This window comes from Mustela putorius, unplaced genomic scaffold (assembly GCF_011764305.1).
Source record: "Mustela putorius furo isolate JIRA1106 unplaced genomic scaffold, ASM1176430v1.1 tig00000228_pilon_pilon_pilon, whole genome shotgun sequence".
In the NCBI taxonomy this organism is placed as follows: Eukaryota; Metazoa; Chordata; class Mammalia; order Carnivora; family Mustelidae; genus Mustela; species Mustela putorius.
The window spans coordinates 4,841,531-4,860,879 of NW_025421322.1; the positions used below are offsets into that span (position 1 = coordinate 4,841,531).

General features: G+C 38.3%; 1 protein-coding gene across 7 annotated transcripts in view; it reads right to left on the bottom strand.

Moving 5' to 3' along the window:
• RGS22 (regulator of G protein signaling 22) overlaps positions 1-19,349 on the bottom strand; it is a 126,328-nt gene that overhangs the window by 86,062 nt on the left and 20,917 nt on the right. For 6 of the 7 annotated variants that reach the window (XR_006606128.1, XR_006606127.1, XM_045077986.1 and 3 more), the window contains exons 4-7: positions 14,100-14,321; positions 5,497-5,582; positions 4,592-4,760; positions 1,154-1,283 (exon numbers count right to left, since the gene is read on the bottom strand). Coding sequence is in view for 4 of the 7 variants with exons in the window: in XM_045077986.1 (XP_044933921.1) it covers positions 1,154-1,283; positions 4,592-4,760; positions 5,497-5,582; positions 14,100-14,321 (607 nt within the window). In the remaining 3 variants the exon portion in view is untranslated. Of the gene's footprint in view, positions 1-1,153; positions 1,284-4,591; positions 4,761-5,496; positions 5,583-7,689; positions 8,133-14,099; positions 14,322-19,349 lie in introns of those variants that run through there. The other variant, XR_001182211.2, reaches the window with a different exon arrangement.

Consider the following 19,349-nt stretch of genomic DNA (forward strand, 5'->3'; position numbering starts at 1 on the left):
CAACTAAGTAGAGTAGTTTCCTCTTTACCCAGATTTAGGTTCAGCTCTAAAGAACCCAGATTTATTGTCTTCAGAGGTTGTTACACTTGTCAAAAGAATTAGGTAAGAATCTAGTGAATTGCTAAGTTCCTCTCCTGAATGACATTGCTAGATTTTTTTCCTCTAGCAATGTCATGGTGATGATACCCATTTCTGCAAGTTTCCTTCTGTATCTATGAAAAGTTGGTATTGTCCACAAAAGTTCGCCAAAGTAGAAATGTACCTGTTTTTCAAGGAGAAAAACAAGTCTGAACTCAAGGAAAACTCAAGCTGCATGAACGATTACATACTTTCAAGAAGAGAGAAAGGTTCCACCCACGTAAACTCAAATAGTTAATAATAAGAATCTGTAAACTGTCACAGGAAGTAAAGACAAGACAAACATTTACTAACTGCCTATGAGGGACGGGGCACTAGGCTAGGCCATTTCTAGACATGTAGAGTGTATTATTGTTCTCATCTTACAGATGAGAAAAGCAAGGCTTTCTGAATAACTTCAAAAGTCACATGGTTAATAAGCATTAACCCATCTAAACCCATTCTCTTGGGCTGCCTGGGTGGCTCAGTGGGTTAAGCCTCTGCCTTCAGCTCAGGTCATGATCTCAGGGTCCTGAGATTGAGCCCCACATTGGGCTCTCTGCTCAGCAGAGAGCCTGCTTCCCTGTCTCTCTCTGCCTGCCTCTCTGCCTGCTTTTAATATATCTCTGTGACAAATAAATAAATAAATCTTTAAACCCATTCTCTTCTTCCCATGTCAAGCTGCCTCTCAAAAAACAGTAGAAGGGCGCCTAGGTGGCTCAGTCAGTCAAGTGTTGGTCTTTTGATTTCAGCTCAGGTCACGATCTCAGGGTTGTGAGATGGAGCCCCACGTTGGGCTCTGCATTCAGGGGGAGTCAGCCTGAGATCCTCTCTCTCCCTCAGCCCCTCCCTCAGCTCGATTTCTCTCTCTCTCTCAAACAAATAAATCTTTAAAGATAAAAACAGTAGAAAGTGAAGCGGGTAGGGGGTAGGAATGGAGATTCCTCCCCACCACCACGTGTTGTACTGAGAGAGCAGAACAATAAGCAAAGATTTGAAAAGGAGTTCTGAAATCATTCTTCTCCTTTCTGCTTACCAGAAACAGATGAAACAACCGGAGTTTCCAGTTTGCTGTGGACTACGTAAGTTGGTAATGAAAACGTGGATGCTGTTTGCAGACTCTGTTTCGCTAAGGCAAACCAATCTTTTGTTTGAGTATAGGAGGCCTAGGAAGAAAGGAGCACCTTTGTTTAATGTTGAGATTAGCCGTGTTCTCCCAATCGCAGACCTCGAGTCGTCCTTAGAACGTTAAATTTGCACAGTACAACATGAAAGGGAAACTGATGCCATGGAAGGAAAGAATGCCATACAGAAAAAAGTTCATTACCTGAGACTAATGGGAAGGAAATTTCAACTCAGATTATCTGGATATTAGATGACCAAAGGTAAAAAGGAGCCCAGTATCCACTAGCGCCTTCTCCACTCTTCCACCAGAGGCATGCAGCCCTCCTTCCTGGCTGCATTATAGGGTCATGCCATCCCACGCTGTCTTGGCAGTCATCTGACTCCTCGGTTCTTGGCTGTATCTTTTGCCAGCTACTCCCACATTTATAACTTCCCAATTATTTCCTATCCCTAATTCTGTCTGATCTGGCTCTGTGTTTTTTACCACACCGCCCTAATATCACAGACTTAGTCTCAGGAGTACTGAACCACCCCCACCCCACCAGGCTCAATGACCCACGCCTTTGACTGTTTTCCCAGCTTTGCTTGGATTGTAGGCTTCCTGACAACTGATTCCTGACTCCACCTGACCCTGGACGGAGCCTTCAATTTTTCCTTCGCTTTGTGCACCCTCGAGCCAGCTGACCCAGTTCCCCAGCTGACCTTCAGCTTCCAGAATCCCAGTCCTGAGAAGCCTGTTTCTCAGCTGTCCTGGGAAGATTCCTATGCCTGCCTCTCTCAGTAATGTCCTCACAATCTTTCTAAGATAATCCAGATTGTTCAACAGAAGCAGAGTGGGGGGCGTCCAGCATTACTCAGCATTACTCTCCTTTCTCCAGATAGGTTGTCCCCAGGTTGGCCCTTCACCTCAGGAATTCGCACAAGAGGCAGGCCTCAAATGGAATGGGTATTGTTCTCTGACTGTGATACAGAATTAGCAGGGCAAGTTGGGCCACACAAGGAGATCAGAAAGCAAGAGAGAGAAATGAAAAGTGTCACCTAGGTAGTCACTGCCCCTCTTAGAAGTAAGGTTTTCTACATAGATAAAAGCTTTGAAAGATTCTAATTTCCTTTTGTTCTCTCTTTTCCTTCCTTTAAAGCTAAGTCATTTGGGTACCTGGGTGGCTCAGGTGGTTAAGCGACTGCCATTGGCTCAGGTCATGACCCTGAAGTCCCAGGATTGGGTCCCTCTTTCTCTTTCATTCCCTCTCTCTCTCAAATATATAAATATAATCTTTTAAAATAAAACCAAGGCATTTATTATTAAATTAATTTATTAAATAATAAATTACTAAATTTATTATTAAATATGTTCATTCAGCATATATTTATTGAGTGACTACTCTCTTCCAAGCAGTATCCTAAGCACTGAGAAGGCCAAAATAATGAAGACCTGTCAGGGAATTGAGAGAGGCCAATATACAAAAGTCCATGCTATTTCAACTTGGCAAAAAAGATTGCTGAGTAAAAATTAGGAGAGAAGTCGTAAGTAGTCAGTCAGACAACCACTTAATATGTTTAAGAGATGAGTCAATTGTTCGTGTTTAGGTGGTATAACGAAGACTCAAAAGAAATATGAACAGTTATCAACATAAAGATTAATCTTTGTCCATAGTCATGATTTAAATGATTCAGGGACTCAAAGAATTTTGAGTCCTCCAAGTTCAAAAGCTATTAAGAAAATATCAGTTGGGCGACTGGGTGGCTCAGTTGGTTGAGCAACCAACTCTTGATCTCCTCTAGGGTCATGATCTCAGGATCGTGAGATCAAGCCCCATGTCAGGCTCCAAGCTTAGCATGGAGTCTGCTTGTCCCTCTCCCTCCTCCTCTGCCCCTACCCCTCATTCTATCTCTAGAATAAATAAATAAAAATAAAATCTTTTTTAAAAAGTATATTAGAGGGTGTCTGGGTGGCTTAGTTGGTTAAGCAACTGCCTTTGGCTCAGGGCATGATCCTGGAGTTCCAGGATCAAGACCCACATCAGGCTCCCTGCTCAGTGGGGAGTCTGCTTCTCCCTCTGACCCTACCCTCTCTTGTGCTCACTCTCTCTCTCTCTCATATAATAAAACCTTAAAAAAAAAAAGGATATAGGTAAAGCGTCAATCAAGTGGAGAGAATTGTTTTTTCATACAGAAAATAGCAAAAGTAAACTCGTTTAAATCTTACTCTTACATTCAATTTAATTTACATGTAAAGAATCAGATCTTATTTCCCAAGATTGATTCTTCCTGTTGTATATTTACTGACCTGTACTATCAGTACATTTTTTATGACATTCCTGACATTTCTATAATACATAAGAAAAAAAATACTTAAAAATAAGTATAAAGAGAGATATGCTTTTAGTACATTCCCAGCATGAACTCAGTGGAAATAACGCAACTGGCAAAATTTCAAACACTTTTGCCAAATACTAATGATAGAAATGCCAAACTACAAAATTAAATAGGAACTACGCATGAAAATAAATGGTCAGGTAAGACAGGTTAAGTCTATATATTCCAACAGAGATGGTAAATGGTTTTCCTTTTGTATGACATCTTTGATCAATTGGAAGTGCTTGCCTAGAGGGCTGTGTTGAAAAGAATTTGGAGCCAAGTTTTAGCTCAGCAGGAAAATTGCCGTGATTGATTAGCAATGTCTGTCATGAATGGAAGCTAGGAGAGCAGCAACACATGGGCCACATATTTGCAATTCCTGGTTTTGTACAGAGCTGTGTATAGGAAATGTGTTCCCAGAAAGAAGGCCTGATAATTAGAGGCCAGAGATCAAACAACGGTTTTCACTACAACATGACTCTCCAGAAAGGTATTTGATTCTAGGTTAGATCTCTTCCAATGCACCCATACCAACCCAGCATTTCTTCACGGAGGACAAATTTATCTGATAACAGTGAAAGGGTCATGCCTTTTACTGCTGAGGAATAATCCTGACAATAGGGAGGAGAAGACCCAATTTATCATCATTTTGTACAAAAATTAGAGACTCCAAACAATGACAATTTTGGAATGAATAATGAAACCATGGATACAATTCAAGTTACCCTTCCTTGCTTCCTGGGTGACTCTGAGCCTATTATTCAATCTTTCATTTGTTCCTCTATACACATGAAGATAATAATACCAATTACATTTCGAGTGAACAAGTGCAGAGCAAAGGCGTCAGCATAACTCCACAAAAAGTTTTGCTACTGCCTTAGAAGTACTTGAAATCACTTCCCCTGTTCAAGTGGTACAAATGCAATTCTTATCCCTAAAATGAGAAGTCTCCTTGAAGTGCCAAGTCATGAAGAAACACTCATACTTTTACCTCGCCAAGAGAAATGTAGAACTTTTTCATGATGATAACATTCTCTTCTTCAGCAACAGGTGGTGGTGGGCTGGCTGGTTTTTTCAGGACCCACGGGGAAAAATCTGCACTGAGTGTGAAGTTCATACCTGATCCACTCCATCTCACTTGTGAGACCAATTTGGCTAATCTGCATTTTAGAAATCATACAAAACATGAAATAAGTTTCAAAGATGGTAGAATTCAGGGGGGAAAAAAACCCTAAAATTTTATTTTATTTTCAAGTCAATCTCCTCACTTTGCACAATGGTTCTCTTAGGATCTGCTCCAATTAATGGCTTATTCACAGAACTACTAACTAATAATGACTCTTTTATTTTACTTGATTTTTAAAATGGGATTCTAAGTATAGGTCAAATTTCAGTAAAATTTCAAAACGTTTAGGTATTTACACATCTTAAGTCAGGAAATATAAAAGAAAAACTTGATCCACTATGACATCCCTTTTTATGACATACTTATATTTGTTTTTTAACAGCCTGCACCATTATAACAAGTAGATAATTTTTTTAAAATCTTTATTTTTTTAAATTTCTTTTCAGTGTTTCAGAATTCATTGTTTATGCACACCATCCATGCAATACGTGCCCTCCTTAACATCCATAAGTAGATAATTTTTAAAACATAATGATCAAAGAAGCACAGCCGAAGTACATTTATTAAGAACTATTCCTGTGAGTTCTCTTTGGAAAAGTTAAGTGGTTTTTACAAACGCTCTATCACTCACATACTATAGCAGGTGGGATACAAACTCCAGTGGGTTTAAAAGTATACAATTTTATTAAGAAAGTACAGAAAAATGATTTTAGGTGGGAAAAAAAAAACCAGGCAATTAAAAACTAGGTTTGTTGATGGGACTACAATACCTGTATTCAAAGTAACAATCACTTTCCAGGAACGCTGGAAGTCTTTCTTTTTTGATCCACTCAATACCTTCTTCACGACTGAGACACTATTAAGAGGACAAGTGAAAAAGAAAAAGAGTCAAAGAAAATCACATTTCAGTACAGTCAAGACCTAGTCACTAGAGTAGTATTACCCGGAGCCCTGCGTCGACCTTCTGTTTCACAAGAGAGAGCAAGGACCTTGGAATCACACATTTGAAGCCACTACTTGCTTAATCTCTCAACAACCCTGCATCAACTATTAGCCCCATTTACAGATTAACAAACTGAACCCAGAGAAGTTAAGTAACCTACTGAAAGAAGAGATGTGAGAAAAAAAAAGTCACTTTCCATATTTGCACAGTTGCAAAATTGATTAAAAAAAAAAATCACAAACAGAAAAAGAGCTAACCAGAACACTTGATAAGACCACTGTGGTCATGACAGTCCCCTGTCCCTCCAATTTTAGAAAATTTGGTTAACTGTTTAACATCCCCATGCACTATTTGGGAATACCAAGGTTAGCAAGAAAGATAAGGCCCTGAGGGGCCTGGGTGGCTCAGTCAGTTAAGCTTCTGCCTTCAGCTCAGGTCACAATCTCAGGGTCCTGGGATGAAGACTATCGGGCTCCCTGGTCAGTGCAGAGCCTGCTTCTTCCCTCTCCTTCTGCCTACTGCTCCCTCTCTCTCTGTCAAGTAAATAAAATCAGGAAGGAAGGAAGGTGGTAAGGTAGGAAGGAAGTGGGGGAGGAAGGAAGTGTCTTTAAGGAATTTACAGATAATTCACTAAGTAGTAGTAGTAGAGTGCTGTGCCCAAGTTCGGGTTTCTGTTGGAGAGCACCAGGGCACTAAAACAGTGAAGGTTTTCCCAGAGAACAAAGGCGGGAAGCCGGCTGGAGAAGCAAGCAGGCATAATTACGATGCTCTTTCCACTGACATTAAGGCGTTCAGATTTTATTTAGAGGTTGTGAGGACCATTCAAAGTCATGGAAAAGTTACTGAGTTGCGGCTCATTCTCAAATTTTTAGTCACTAATGATTCTCTTTTTATCTTATATGCACTTTTTCCCCAGAAATCTAAGGAATGTCAGTTCTTTGAACACTAAACAAATGTTCCTGGATAAGTAAAACCACTGGTACAGCACACGTCCCAGTGAGGCAAGGGTGGAGGCGTTTATGGGACTTCTGTTGCTTATCTGCTGAGGCAACGGTTGTGCTGGGATATTAACCTCAGTCAGCACAGCCCACGGCTCACTGTGAGGAGATGAAAGGCTCACAGAGCAGCGCTGCCAACATCTGACGGGCTGATGTTCTTGAGCGTGCACCTGTGCTCAACACTGCTCGCACGTGGCATGAAGTCCTTAAGCTCCCCGCGGCTGGAGAACAATGCTTTCCTTCTGTTCAGCCCAAAAACAGCTATTTGGCCCTGACCAAAGACTATCTTCTGGGTAATGAAAAAACAGAAGAAACTTTGGAAGCAGCCAGCACCTGAACAGTAGCGTCTTGTTGATAGTCTTATTGCTTATGAGTGAGATCTGAAGGACATGTGCATCTTGTAGTCAGAAAAACTCCAAAGAGGCCTCCACATAACGCTACACACAGACAGCCACACATGACTCTTGGATTCTCGTTAGCAATGCATTCAGTGCGTCCCAGAAAGACACCAGACCACATATTAAGACCGGTACACACCCTTGAGGAATACTAAAAGGTTGTCAAGACTAGTCAGTCATAAAAAATCAATTTGCCTAATATTTACTTAATGAACATTTCACTGATAACTCATCCCCTTTTGAATGTCTTTTTATCTATCTGACCCCAAAATGAAATGGAACGAAAAGTTTAAAAGGACTAAAATCAAAACGGATGAGAAGTCTTTAGTCAGACTGCCAAAATGTCCCTTCAAGGTGTTTACAAATAACTAAAATATAAAGACCAAAAAAAAAAAAAAAAAAAAACCCAGAACAATCTGGCCAAACATAAAATGGGAACTTAATAAATACCTATGAAAAGCACAGAAATAATTTACCTAAGGGAAAATTATTTACTCCTTAAAAATAAAAAATAAAAAAACACAAAAAACAAAAAACAAAACAACAACAACAAAAAAACATACACACAGCAAAAATCCATCCTTTTTAGGTACCGGCTCTACACATTTTAACAAATACTTAAACAGTTGAATAACCATGACTAGAATCATAGAGGAGTTCCAACATCCTCCAAACTTCCTCCTGCCGCTTTGCATTCAATGACTCCCTCTAACCCCAGGCCCTGGCAACCACCAACTGGTTGTCCGCAGTTGGGCCTTTTCCAAAGTGTCTTATAAGTGGAATCAATATAGGACGTAGCTTCATTTAGCATGATGCATTTGAGATTGACCTATGTTCTTAGACGGATCGCTGGTTCGTTCCTCTTCATTCCTCTTCAGCTGAGTGGTACTCCACTGTCTGGATGAACCACGGTTTGTTCATTCACTCCCCACTTAAAGGAAATTTGGGTTTATTACAGCTTTGGGTGATTATAAAGGAACTACAGAATTTCACATACAGGTATTTGTGTGAACGGAGCTGTTCATTTTTCTTTGGTAATATCCAGAAGTATGGCAGATGTGTAGTATGGTATATGCTTAACTTAGAAAGCTAACTGCCAAACTGTTTTCCAAAATGGAATTCTCATCAACAATGTAAGAATTCCAAATGCTCTGCATGTTGACTGGTACTTGGTATCACCAATGTGTGTTGCATAGTTTACTCATTCTAAAAGGTGTGTAGAAATAGTTCATTGAGATTTGTGGATGTGTGTATACATACACATTGCCCTTTATTATAACTTTGAGATATAATTCACATTTCATACAATTCACTCATTTAAAATATATAATCCAATCGTTTTTAGTATATTCCCAAACCACCACCATGATAAAATTTCATCACTTTCCAGAAAACCTCATATCCATTAGCAGTCACTCTCCGTTCCACATCAAGTCGCCACCCCTATCTCCCTGTATTGACTGCATTTCTCTTATGATTAATGTTGTGGATCTTCTCATATGCATTTTTGTCATCTGTACATCTTCTTTGGAGAAACGTCTATTCAGATCCTATGTCTATTTTTTAAAACTGAAGTATAATGAACATACAGTGTTATATTAGTTTCAGGTGTATTATATACTGATTCAACAATTCTGTACATTATTCAGTACTCAACCCAGTAAGTGTACCCTTAATCTTTTTTATCTCACCCACCTTTCTACCCCTTCCCCTCTGGCAACCACCAGTTTGTTCTCTATAGTTGAGTCTGGTTTTTTGTCTCTTTTCATTGTCTGTTTTATTTCTTAAATTCCACATATGAGTGAAACCATATGACAGTTGTCTTTCACTGACTGACTTATTTCACTTAGCATTATACCCTCTAGATCCATTCATGTTGTTGCAAATGGTAAGGTCTCGAAGATTTCATTCTTTTTCATGGGAATGATTCAGCCATATATAGCACATCTTCTTTATCCATTCATCTATCAATGAACAGATGGGTTGCTTCCATATCTGGCTATTATAAATAATGCTGCAATAAACGTAAGCATTCATGTACCTTTTTGAGTTAGAGTTTCCATTTTCTTTCGGTAAATATCCAGTATGGCATTACTGGATCATAATGGTAATTCTATTTTTTAATTTTTTGAGGCAACTGCAGAATGTTTTCCACAGTGGCTGCACCAATTTGCATTCCCACCAACAGTGCATGAGGGCTCCATCTTCTGCACATACTTGCCAACACTTACTATTTCTTGTCTTTTTGAGGTATCTCACTGTAATTCTGATTTGAATTTTGCTGATGGTTAGTGATGTTGAACATATTTTCAGGTGTCTGTTGGCCATCTGTCTGTCTTCTTTGGAAAAATATATTTTCACGTTCTCTCCCCACTTTTTATTTTTTTTCAAGTTTTTATTTAAATTCCAGTTAGTTAATATGCAGTGTAGTATTAGTTTCAGGTGTAGGATTTAGTGATTCAACCCTTCCATACAACACCCCATGCTCATCACAAGTGCACTCTTTAATCCCCATCACCTGTTTCACCAATCCTCCCATCCACTCCCCTCTAGTAACCATCAGTTTTTTCTTTTTAGTTAAGAGTCTGTTTCTTGGTTTGCCTCTCTTCTTCTCCCTTATATTCATTTGTTTTGTTTCTTAAATTCCACATATGAGTGAAGTCTGTCTTTCTCTGATTGACTTATTTTGCTTAGTATAATGCTCTCTAGTTCCATCTACATTGTTGTAAATGGCAAAATTTCATTGTTTTTGATGGCTAAATAATATTCTAATATATGAATATTAGATAATATATTAGAATATATATATATACTAGATAATATATTAAAATAATATCTATAAATACACACACACAAACTCCACATCTTTATCCATTCATCAGTTGATGGACATTTGGGCTCGTTCCATAATTTGGCTATTGTTGATAATGCTACTATAAACATTAGGATGCATATATCCCTTCAAATTATTATTTTTGTATCCTTAGGGTAAATACCTAGTAGGGCAATTGCTGGATCATAAGGTAGTTGTTTTAACTTTTTAAGGAAACTCCATACTGTTCTCCAGAGTACTCTGCCCATTTTTTCTTCTTCTTCTTATTATTTTTTTAAGATTATTTATTTATTTATTTGACAGAGAGAGATCACAGTAGACAGAGGCAGGCAGAGAGAGAGAGAGGGAAGCAGGCTCCCTGCCGAGCAGAGAGCCTGATGCGGGACTCGATCCCAGGACCCTGAGATCATGACGTGAGCTGAAGGCAGCAGCTTAACCCACTGAGCCACCCAGGCGCCCCAACTCTGCCCATTTTTTAAATTGGATTGTTTATCTGGTGTCAAGTTCTTTATATATAGCCTGCATATTAACCTCTTATTGGATATACTATTTGCAAGTATCTTCTCCCATTTTTGTTTTAATGATGGTTTTCTTTGTGTGCAGAAGCCTTTTATTTTGGTGTAATCCCAGTATTTTAATTTTGCTTTTGTTTCTCTTGTCTGAGGAGACATCCCTAAAAAAATGTTTCCATGGCTAAAGTCAAAGAAATTACTGCTTATATTTTCTTCATGTTTCAGGTTTAGGTCTTTAATCCGTTTTGAGTTTATCTTTGTGTTTGGTGTAAGAACAGGGTCCAGTTTCATTGTTTCTCATGATGTCGTCCAGCTTTCCCAGCACCATTTGTTGAAGAAACTGTCATTTCTCCATTGTATATTCTTTTTTTTTTTCTTAAAGATTTTATTTATTTATTTGACAGAGAGAGATTACAAGTAGGCAGAGAGAGAGAGAGGAGGAAGCAGGCTCCCTGCTGAGCAGAGAGCCCGATGCGGGACTCGATCCCAGGACCCCGAGATCATGACCTGAGCCGAAGGCAGCGGCTTAACCCACTGAGCCACCCAGGCGTCCCTCCATTGTATATTCTTGCCTCCTTTGTTGTAGATTAACTGCAGGGTCTTTGGTGGCTCTACACAAATTTCTGTATTATTTCTTCTAGTTCTATGAAAAGTGTAGTTTGTATTCTGAGAGGGATTGCATTAAATCTGTAGACTGCTTTGGGTAACACAGACATTTTAACAAAATTGGTTCTTCTAATTCATGTGCATGAAGTATCTTCCCATTTGTATCTTCTTCAATTCCTTTCATCAGTGTTTTATCCTTTTCAGAGTATGGATCTTTCTCCTCCTTGCTTAGGTTTATTCCTAGGTATTTTATTATTTTAGTGCAACTGCAAATGGGATTGTTTTCTTAATTTCTCTTTCTGCCACTTCGTTTTTAGTGTATAGAAATGCAATAGATTTGGGGGGAACACTTACATAGGATTTATTTTATATAAAAACTGAATCATATTACATGCTTTAATTTACAAGTTGGTTTTTCCAGTGAACAATAAAACATGAGCATCTATCTCATCAGGACAACAGACATGGCTCAAACACATTCTTTCTAATAGTCATATACTGTTCCACAGTTCTTCAGTTGATAAACATATAATGTGTTTATACTTCTGACATCAGTGCTGCAGTCAGCTCCTATACATACACATTTATTTATATGGGATAAAAATCCCAAAGTGGCTTCCCAGACATAAGTCATAGTACTTTTAATTTTAACCAATTGTGCCAGATTAATTCGCAAAGATTGTAGCAATTAATATTTTACTAACACTAGATGTTATTTTTTTTAAATTATAGGCCCATTTCATGTGATGTGGTGAGTACTGTACAATACTATATGCAGCTGAAGAATTATCAAACTCTACTTCTGAAACTAAAGATGTACTATTTGTTGGCTGATTGAATTTAAATTAAATAAATTGTAGGTCAATTTAATGTTTTAAAAAATGGTTTCTGGCTCTACTTACATTTGCATATTTAAGATCATTTGTGTTATTAAACATCTTTTTATTTGCTCATTTTCCATTTTAATTACTCTCTTGTACATAGTTTGTTGAATTACTTCAATTATTTTACTGGACTACTTGTCTTTTTCTTGACTAAGATTGGTAAGAAATTAAGTAAAACGCATTTCCTCAAACTTGAAATTTTCTCTTTTTCTAAATCATTGCTTTATGTCATTTTCTAACATGTGAAATATTTTAATTTTGGTGTTCAGGTTTTTTATTATTTTGAGGATTCTGGAGTCCTTGATTTTATGAGAGGATGGCTCAGATGTTAAGTTTACATACAAATTTTAACGGATTTTATTGTAATATTTCAGTTTTTAAAACCATTTATTTATTATTATATAAATAAAGACAATTCAGCTTACTCTTGCAAATTGATAGTAATTATTTATATTTATTGTGTTTAAGCTTTGTCTAGGAAGTCTAAAATAATTTTGAATTAGTAATAAAAATATACTTTTTCTTTTCTTAGGATCTAATGGAGACGGTTACAGTATTTCACCATATACAGTGTGTACTATTGATTTTGGGTAGGCTTTAACATTTTTTTTTTTAAGATTTTATTTATTTATGTGACAGAGAGAGATCACAAGTAGGCAGAGAGGCAGGCAGAGAGAGAGAGGAAGGGAAGCAGGCTCCCTGCTGAGCAGAGAACCCGATGTGGGGCTCGATCCCAGGACCCTGAGATCATGACCTGAGCTGAAGGCAGCGGCTTAACCCACTGAGCCACCCAGGTGCCCCGGCTTTAACATGTTTAAGCAATTTATTTTTTAATGAGTTTTTATTTGGCATGAGCTTTCATGAAATGCAACAGATTTATGTATACTAATTTTGTATCCTACAACTTTACTGTATTTATTTATCAGTGCTAGTAGTTTTTTGGTAGAGTCTATAAGGTTTTCTACATATAGTATCATGTCATTTGTAGTTAGTGGAAGTTTTATTTCTTCCTTACCAATCTGGATGCCTTTTATTTCTTTGTCTTGTCTAATTGCTATGGCTAGTACTTCTAGTGCTATGTTGAATAAGAGTGGTAAGAGTGGACATCTTTGTCTTATTCTTGATCTTAGAGGAAAGGCTCTCAATTTTTCCTGATTGAAGATAATGTTAGCTGTGGTTTTTTCACATGTGGCTTTTATTATGTTGAGGTATGTTTCCCCTAAACATACTTTGTTGAGAGTTTTTATCGTGAATGAATACTGTAATAATTTATATGGTGTTTTATAGTTCAGAATATATTTCCTTGTTCAAACTTCAAAATGATGCTATAACATGGTTTTTTATTTTTAGTATTTATAAAAGCATTTTAAAGACTTATAATTATTAATACATTTAATGTGATGAAAGTAAACAAGAAAGAAATATACTGGAATTCAATAAAAGAAACACTGAAGAACTTTCAGGCTGGAAAAGAACTATATCAGAAGCACTGAACACATTTTAGTCTAGTTTCATCAGACACTTCAAATCATGGAAAATGTTAAACATTCATTTTATTTTCAGTTGATCCACAACAAACCTAGTAGGCAGTGAAGGAATCATCTGACAGGTGATGAAAATAAGGTTCATCATAATGACTTGTTCAAGAACACAGAGCTGGTAAGTTAAAGAGTCAAGATTAGAACCTGGGCTTGTTTTTGTTTGTTTGTTTGTTTTTGTTTTGTTTTGTTTTTAACCTCATGTTAAGGAGACAAAATCCAAAATCCAGAAGCTGAGAGTAGAATTTAAGGCCAGGGAGGTCAGGGTCACATAGTGTAACTTGAGGGTCAGAAATCAGAATTCCCAACTGCTTATTAGGATAGAACCCAAACCAGATAAATTCACTGTATACCCACATTTTCTAGAATGCATCAAAACTATAATGGATACACATATTTCTGCTGCCCCAAATTAACCTGATATCCTAAATATTCAAAGGGATTTATATGAATCTTCTCATATTGAAAATCTAAAATCAACAAAATTGCTAGATTAAATTGGCCATTTGACATGAATAAGATGATAGAATAACAAATACTAAGGTTAAGTACAACAAAACTTAATATAGTTAAATTTCAGAAAGTTAAGCCCAAGGAACCTCATGTTAGTCTTACCTAATGTTTTATATACCTTGCAAGATATAAACTCATACTTTCTTACCATGATATTGTAGTTGATATTAATGGTCTTATCTTCATAGGGGTCATTCATCTGAACAGGTTTAACATCATTCTTTCCTTTCCTTATGACATCATAGATGGGATTTCGAGGTTGTTGGTTTTGTAGAATTTTTTTCAGTTGCTTTTCCAGAAGTTGTGGAGCATTGTTAACTATTTCAAAAACTCCAAAATCCACATTAAATCTAATTGCCTCTGAAAAGGTCTGCAAAATAAATTTGCAAAAGTAGACCTTAAATTTCTATAAACCAGAAACTCTAAGAATACTTGACACTTAATAAATGCATGCACACACACACACACAAAGACACACACACACACACACACACACACAGTTTTGTGTACTTAATCATTAGCTCTTTAGGAGCTTGGAAATCTCTTACTACAGATAAGGGAACCCACTGAATCCTTCCTTTCCGATGTACTTACACCAAGAAGTCAGGATGTATTACAGCAGAAATTCCCTTTGCATAAACATCTTATCCCTGTGCTTTTTTGGAACTAGAAAGAAATACACACCTGGTCTCTATGAAGCAATGTTATTCTCTTAGGAGGGGGTGGATTACTAGGGAAGAATGAGTAAAGGAAGAAGAAATAACACTCCCGTTATCTCTTTCATCCCCAGGAGCCATGAAAGCTAAAGTCTCCCTTGCCCAAAAGGATAAAATTAAGTACAATGTGTTCTTCATTTAAGACTATTTCAACACCATTCCTGTCACTGTGAAAAAAAAGAAAGAGAGAGAGAGTGAAAGACAATAACATTTCTGAGCATTTCTCAGTAATTACTAAATGCTGCCAACTTTTATTTAAAGTCAGTCTGTTAATATACAACAGTCAGGCGTCTTGAGTTTAAATGCCAGCTTGCCAATAAGTAGCTCTGGGACTTTGAGTGAATCTTTAAACATGTTTGGAGCCTCCATCTCCTTAACAAATAAATAGGGGATTGGCTGTCTGTGTCTTTTCCCATTTTGCCTTCTACATCTAGAATCAGGTTCCTCTTTCAGAATTTGAACTTATTCTAGAATACCTTTCATGAACTATGTACTTGTATAGATTAATTTATATATTTTTAGCTAGGTGATAGAAGACATCTAGCCCTTCCCCTTGGATCAATAACTGTTCTAGGGAGAGAATCAATTCTTTCAATTTTACTAAGAGATTGCTAGATATAGTTAAAATTTAATGAATGGCAGGATGTCATAAAATTGGAGTTAGAAATATGTATGTGCATATGTATAATTATCCACATATGTGTGTGTGTATATATACATATTCTTCTAATGTCAGGTAACATCACATCTCTAAAGTCTGACTGACTCCCCTTCTGAGGAGTTTAATGTGCATGGACAATAAAGTTCAATATGGGAGAGCCTGAGTGACTCAGTGGGTTAAGCCTCTGCCTTAGGCTCAGGTCATGATCTTTGGGATTGAGCCCTACATCGGGCTTCTGCTCAGCAGGGCCCCTGCTTCCCCCTCTCTCTCTCTCTGCCTGCCTCTCTGCCTACTTGTGATCTCTCTCTGTCAGATAAGTAAATAAACTTTAAAAAAAAAAAAAAGTTCAATATGAATGGCAGTCTACAGGCCTAAAGGCCTCAGGGCTAAGACTTCTCCCTCAAAAATGACAAGTATAGCTCAATGGACAAGTACCAACAATTACAAGTATAAGATTTCTTCAATAAACATATTTGATTGCATCTGTCTTTCAAACATGAGATTCACACAGGCATCACTTATCTGAATGTCAAATATTATCTCTGAATTATACTATCACTAAACTAAACAGATTAATGAGTCTGCTGATAACGGAGTCAAGATTCAATGGGTAGGAGAAAGGAACTGAATTGAACTTGGTAGAAAATGGACATAAAATATTAACCAGAGAGGGGAAAATGGTGTAGTTGATGGCAAAAGACCATCTGGAAAAGATTTCTTCTAGTTCTGAGTATCCAGGGAATAAGAAAGCAGGTTTGGCCTTTGTTTGTTTTCCTTTCTTATTTCTGCCTCTTACCCTCACACCTGGTAGACAGAGGAACACAAAGCTATGAGAATCCAAAGCAAAGAATGCCAATTAGTTCTATGAACAAATAAAACATCTCCTACTACCCAAGTTGAAAAAATACTGCTCCAGTAAAAAAAAAATTAAAAAAAAAAATTAGAGGGACTGTGATGCTCTGAGCCCCTGAGTAGTCAGTGTTACCCATTAGTAAACAGTGACTGTACAGTGGGTAGAATACTAGGACTGACAAGAACTACTGTTTCCTGGACTTCTACCTAATGTGCCAGGTGTGTGACAGACACTTCAAATGCTCTATCTCGAATCCTTCCACATCCCTGTGATCAGTCTTTATAGAAAGTGGACCCTCACGATGGTTATATGATAGGCTATGGATTCAGAGCTACAAAGTGCTAGATTAGGGCTATCAAAACAGGTCTATCAGGTCCCAAAGACAGCACATTTCCCCTTCTTTACCATCCTATTGTCTCACATATGATAAAACTAACGCACACTCACCTCCCTCTCTAGGTCAGGCACCGTGCTAAGCAATATCCTTATACAGTTCACGGAACTGGGGTTCAAACCAAGGTGTTTAACCAGTAAAGACACAGAGTCTTAATGCAGCATGGTGTACGTGGGTCATTGTAAGCAGTTCCACCCAGTTAGAATATAACTAGACTAGTTCATTGTTAAACAGTTTAAGGAACAGAGAAAAGACTTGAGGTGACTGAGGTAGATAGGACCAGATCATGGGAGGCTGTGCGTGGCATTTTAAAAAGCATAGGCTTATCTTGATGCTGTGGGAAACAGTGTGAAATGGGAAAATCCTAAATTGGAGAGTAACACAATCTGATTTGGGTTTTGGGAAGATTCTCCAGGTAGTAATCTGGAGTGTTGTATGTAGGCTCTGAGTTGGTGAGGCAGGAAGCTTGCATCCCACAAGCGAGAGTCATGGCTGTGCTCTGGGGAAGCTGGCTGGGACCTTCCAGCCGCTGCCATGGGAACCAGGCTCCATGTGGTAATTACTGCCTCTCTTGGATGGGCTCCTGTCCCAAGCACACACATGGCCCAGGGCAGGCTTTAAGGCAGGTAGTTAGCAATTGCTTTCATTTTCAACTCACAAAGCCAAAATGCTGCTGAAAAAGGTTAAGTAATCTCTTTGTGGATTTACAGCAAGTCCTCTAGTGAGCTCGCTACAGAACTCTGGGCTCACGATGACAACCTGCTTCAAACCCAGGCCTGACACATAATGTCAGTAGGCATCCACGGATGCTGTGGATTAGCTCACTCGGGACCTGTTCCAACCTCCTGAAATGTAGAATCTGGACCACTAAAAGTTGTATCACCCAGATCCCTTGCAGGTCCCGCTTCACGTGTGATTCAGGTTCTGCTAGTCGTGTGCATGAAATGCTTGAATTCTGAAGAGAGTCTAGTGGGGAAAGAGGCAGGGTCTGCCCATCCTGAGGAAGGAAAGCTCAAGGACATAAGCACATGAAAATGAGGAAAGAAACTGGACAAAAAGAAATACTTTATGGAAAAACTAAAATAAAAATAACTAAAATAAAATAAGCCCATTTACTGTGTTCATGATTAAATGACATGAAATGATCCTAGTTATATTTTTAAAAGAAATGTAGCTATATGTTAAAATACTTACAATTTCTAAACTTAAGAATTTATCTCAGTGGAATTGAAATGTGATGAGATATTTACCACAGGGAAATAAGTGTTTTCCTGCCTCCTTTTTTTTTTTTTTTTAAGATTTTATTTATTTATTTGACAGAAAGGGAGAGGAGGAACACAAGCAAAGGGAGTGGGAGAAGGAAAGCAGGCTTCCTGCCAAGCAGGGAGCCCGACACAGGGCTCAACGGACTTGGGGCTCGACTTGGGGCTTGTCTTGGGGCTCGTCTTGGGGCTTGATCCCAGGATCCTGGAATCATGACCTGAGTGGAAGGCAGACGCTTAACGCCTGAGCCACCCAGGTGCCCCAAGTGTTTTCCTGCTTTAAAAGCTATGATTTCCAGTGGCTCTCTGGAGGTCCATAGCAACACTGTGATTCTAAGTTTATAAAAGGGGTAAACAACTGATTCAAAGCTTCTCCCAGTTCACTTATTTTAACAAAAACAAAGCATGAATGCCCAAGTGCCATTAGTGTCCCAAGCAAAGAGGATACAAGCTGAATAAAACACTGTTTTATCGTCTCTCAGGAAACACCATGGTCTTTCAAGGGGGTGGGGTGAGAAGAAGAAAAAAGACCCTGTATGTTTTCTTTGTTTTTTAAGATTTTATTTATTAGAGAGAGAGGGAGAGCAGGATAGTAACAGAGAGCATAAGCAGGGGGACAGGCAGGCACAAGGAGAGGGCGAAGCAGGTTTCCTTCTGAGCAGGGAGCCCGATGTGGGGCTCAAACCCAAGACCCCAGGACCATAACCTGAGCCAAAGGCAGATGCCTAATCAACTGAGCCACCCAAGCATCCCAAGTCTGTATCTTCTGCTTTCTAATAAAATCAACCAATTCCACTGTTCTTTTGTTATTTTATTTATTCATCAATAAGTATTTATTGACTCCTTATTAAATGAGATACCATGATAGATGATACACTGTTACATTGAGTGAGCCAATTCAGAGCATTCTTCACAAAGGTCCAAATGAAAAGAACGTGACACAGATCTGGTCTCAGCTTAGGCTGATCCAACAATAAGAGAAGAAAGATGCATAAGTACACAGAGACAGTAAAGACTCATCCCATAAAGCAATGAGTCCTACAGGGGGCATATAAGGCAAAATCACATTTAGTCAAAATTACCCCTTGAAATCCTTGAGAATACCCATCACGTGCAATGTCGTCCTACCTCTCAAGAAGCTGCTCACAGTTTTCCTCTGGTCTTGAAATGGGTCGTGGATTCTTCAGTTAGGAACCAGATGAAATGGTGGGCTTGTGTTTAAAACTCATGTAATATAGAGATGCCTGTTTAACACTAGAATCCCCCTCAGCACCATCAGTTGACTACACTAGGAAAGGCAAGCAGGGAGAGACCGCCGAGGGAGCAGCAGGCTCTCATCTTCCATCTCACACCCGCATCAGGATGCTCATGAACTGGTATATGTGTGTTTATGGATTAGTACAACAGATAAAATCATCCTCACTCTTTAAATCACCCTCACTCTCTCTGCAGAGCACAGATAATTCATTTTGAGTAATAACACATGTATATTGATGAACTGCAGCAGTTTGA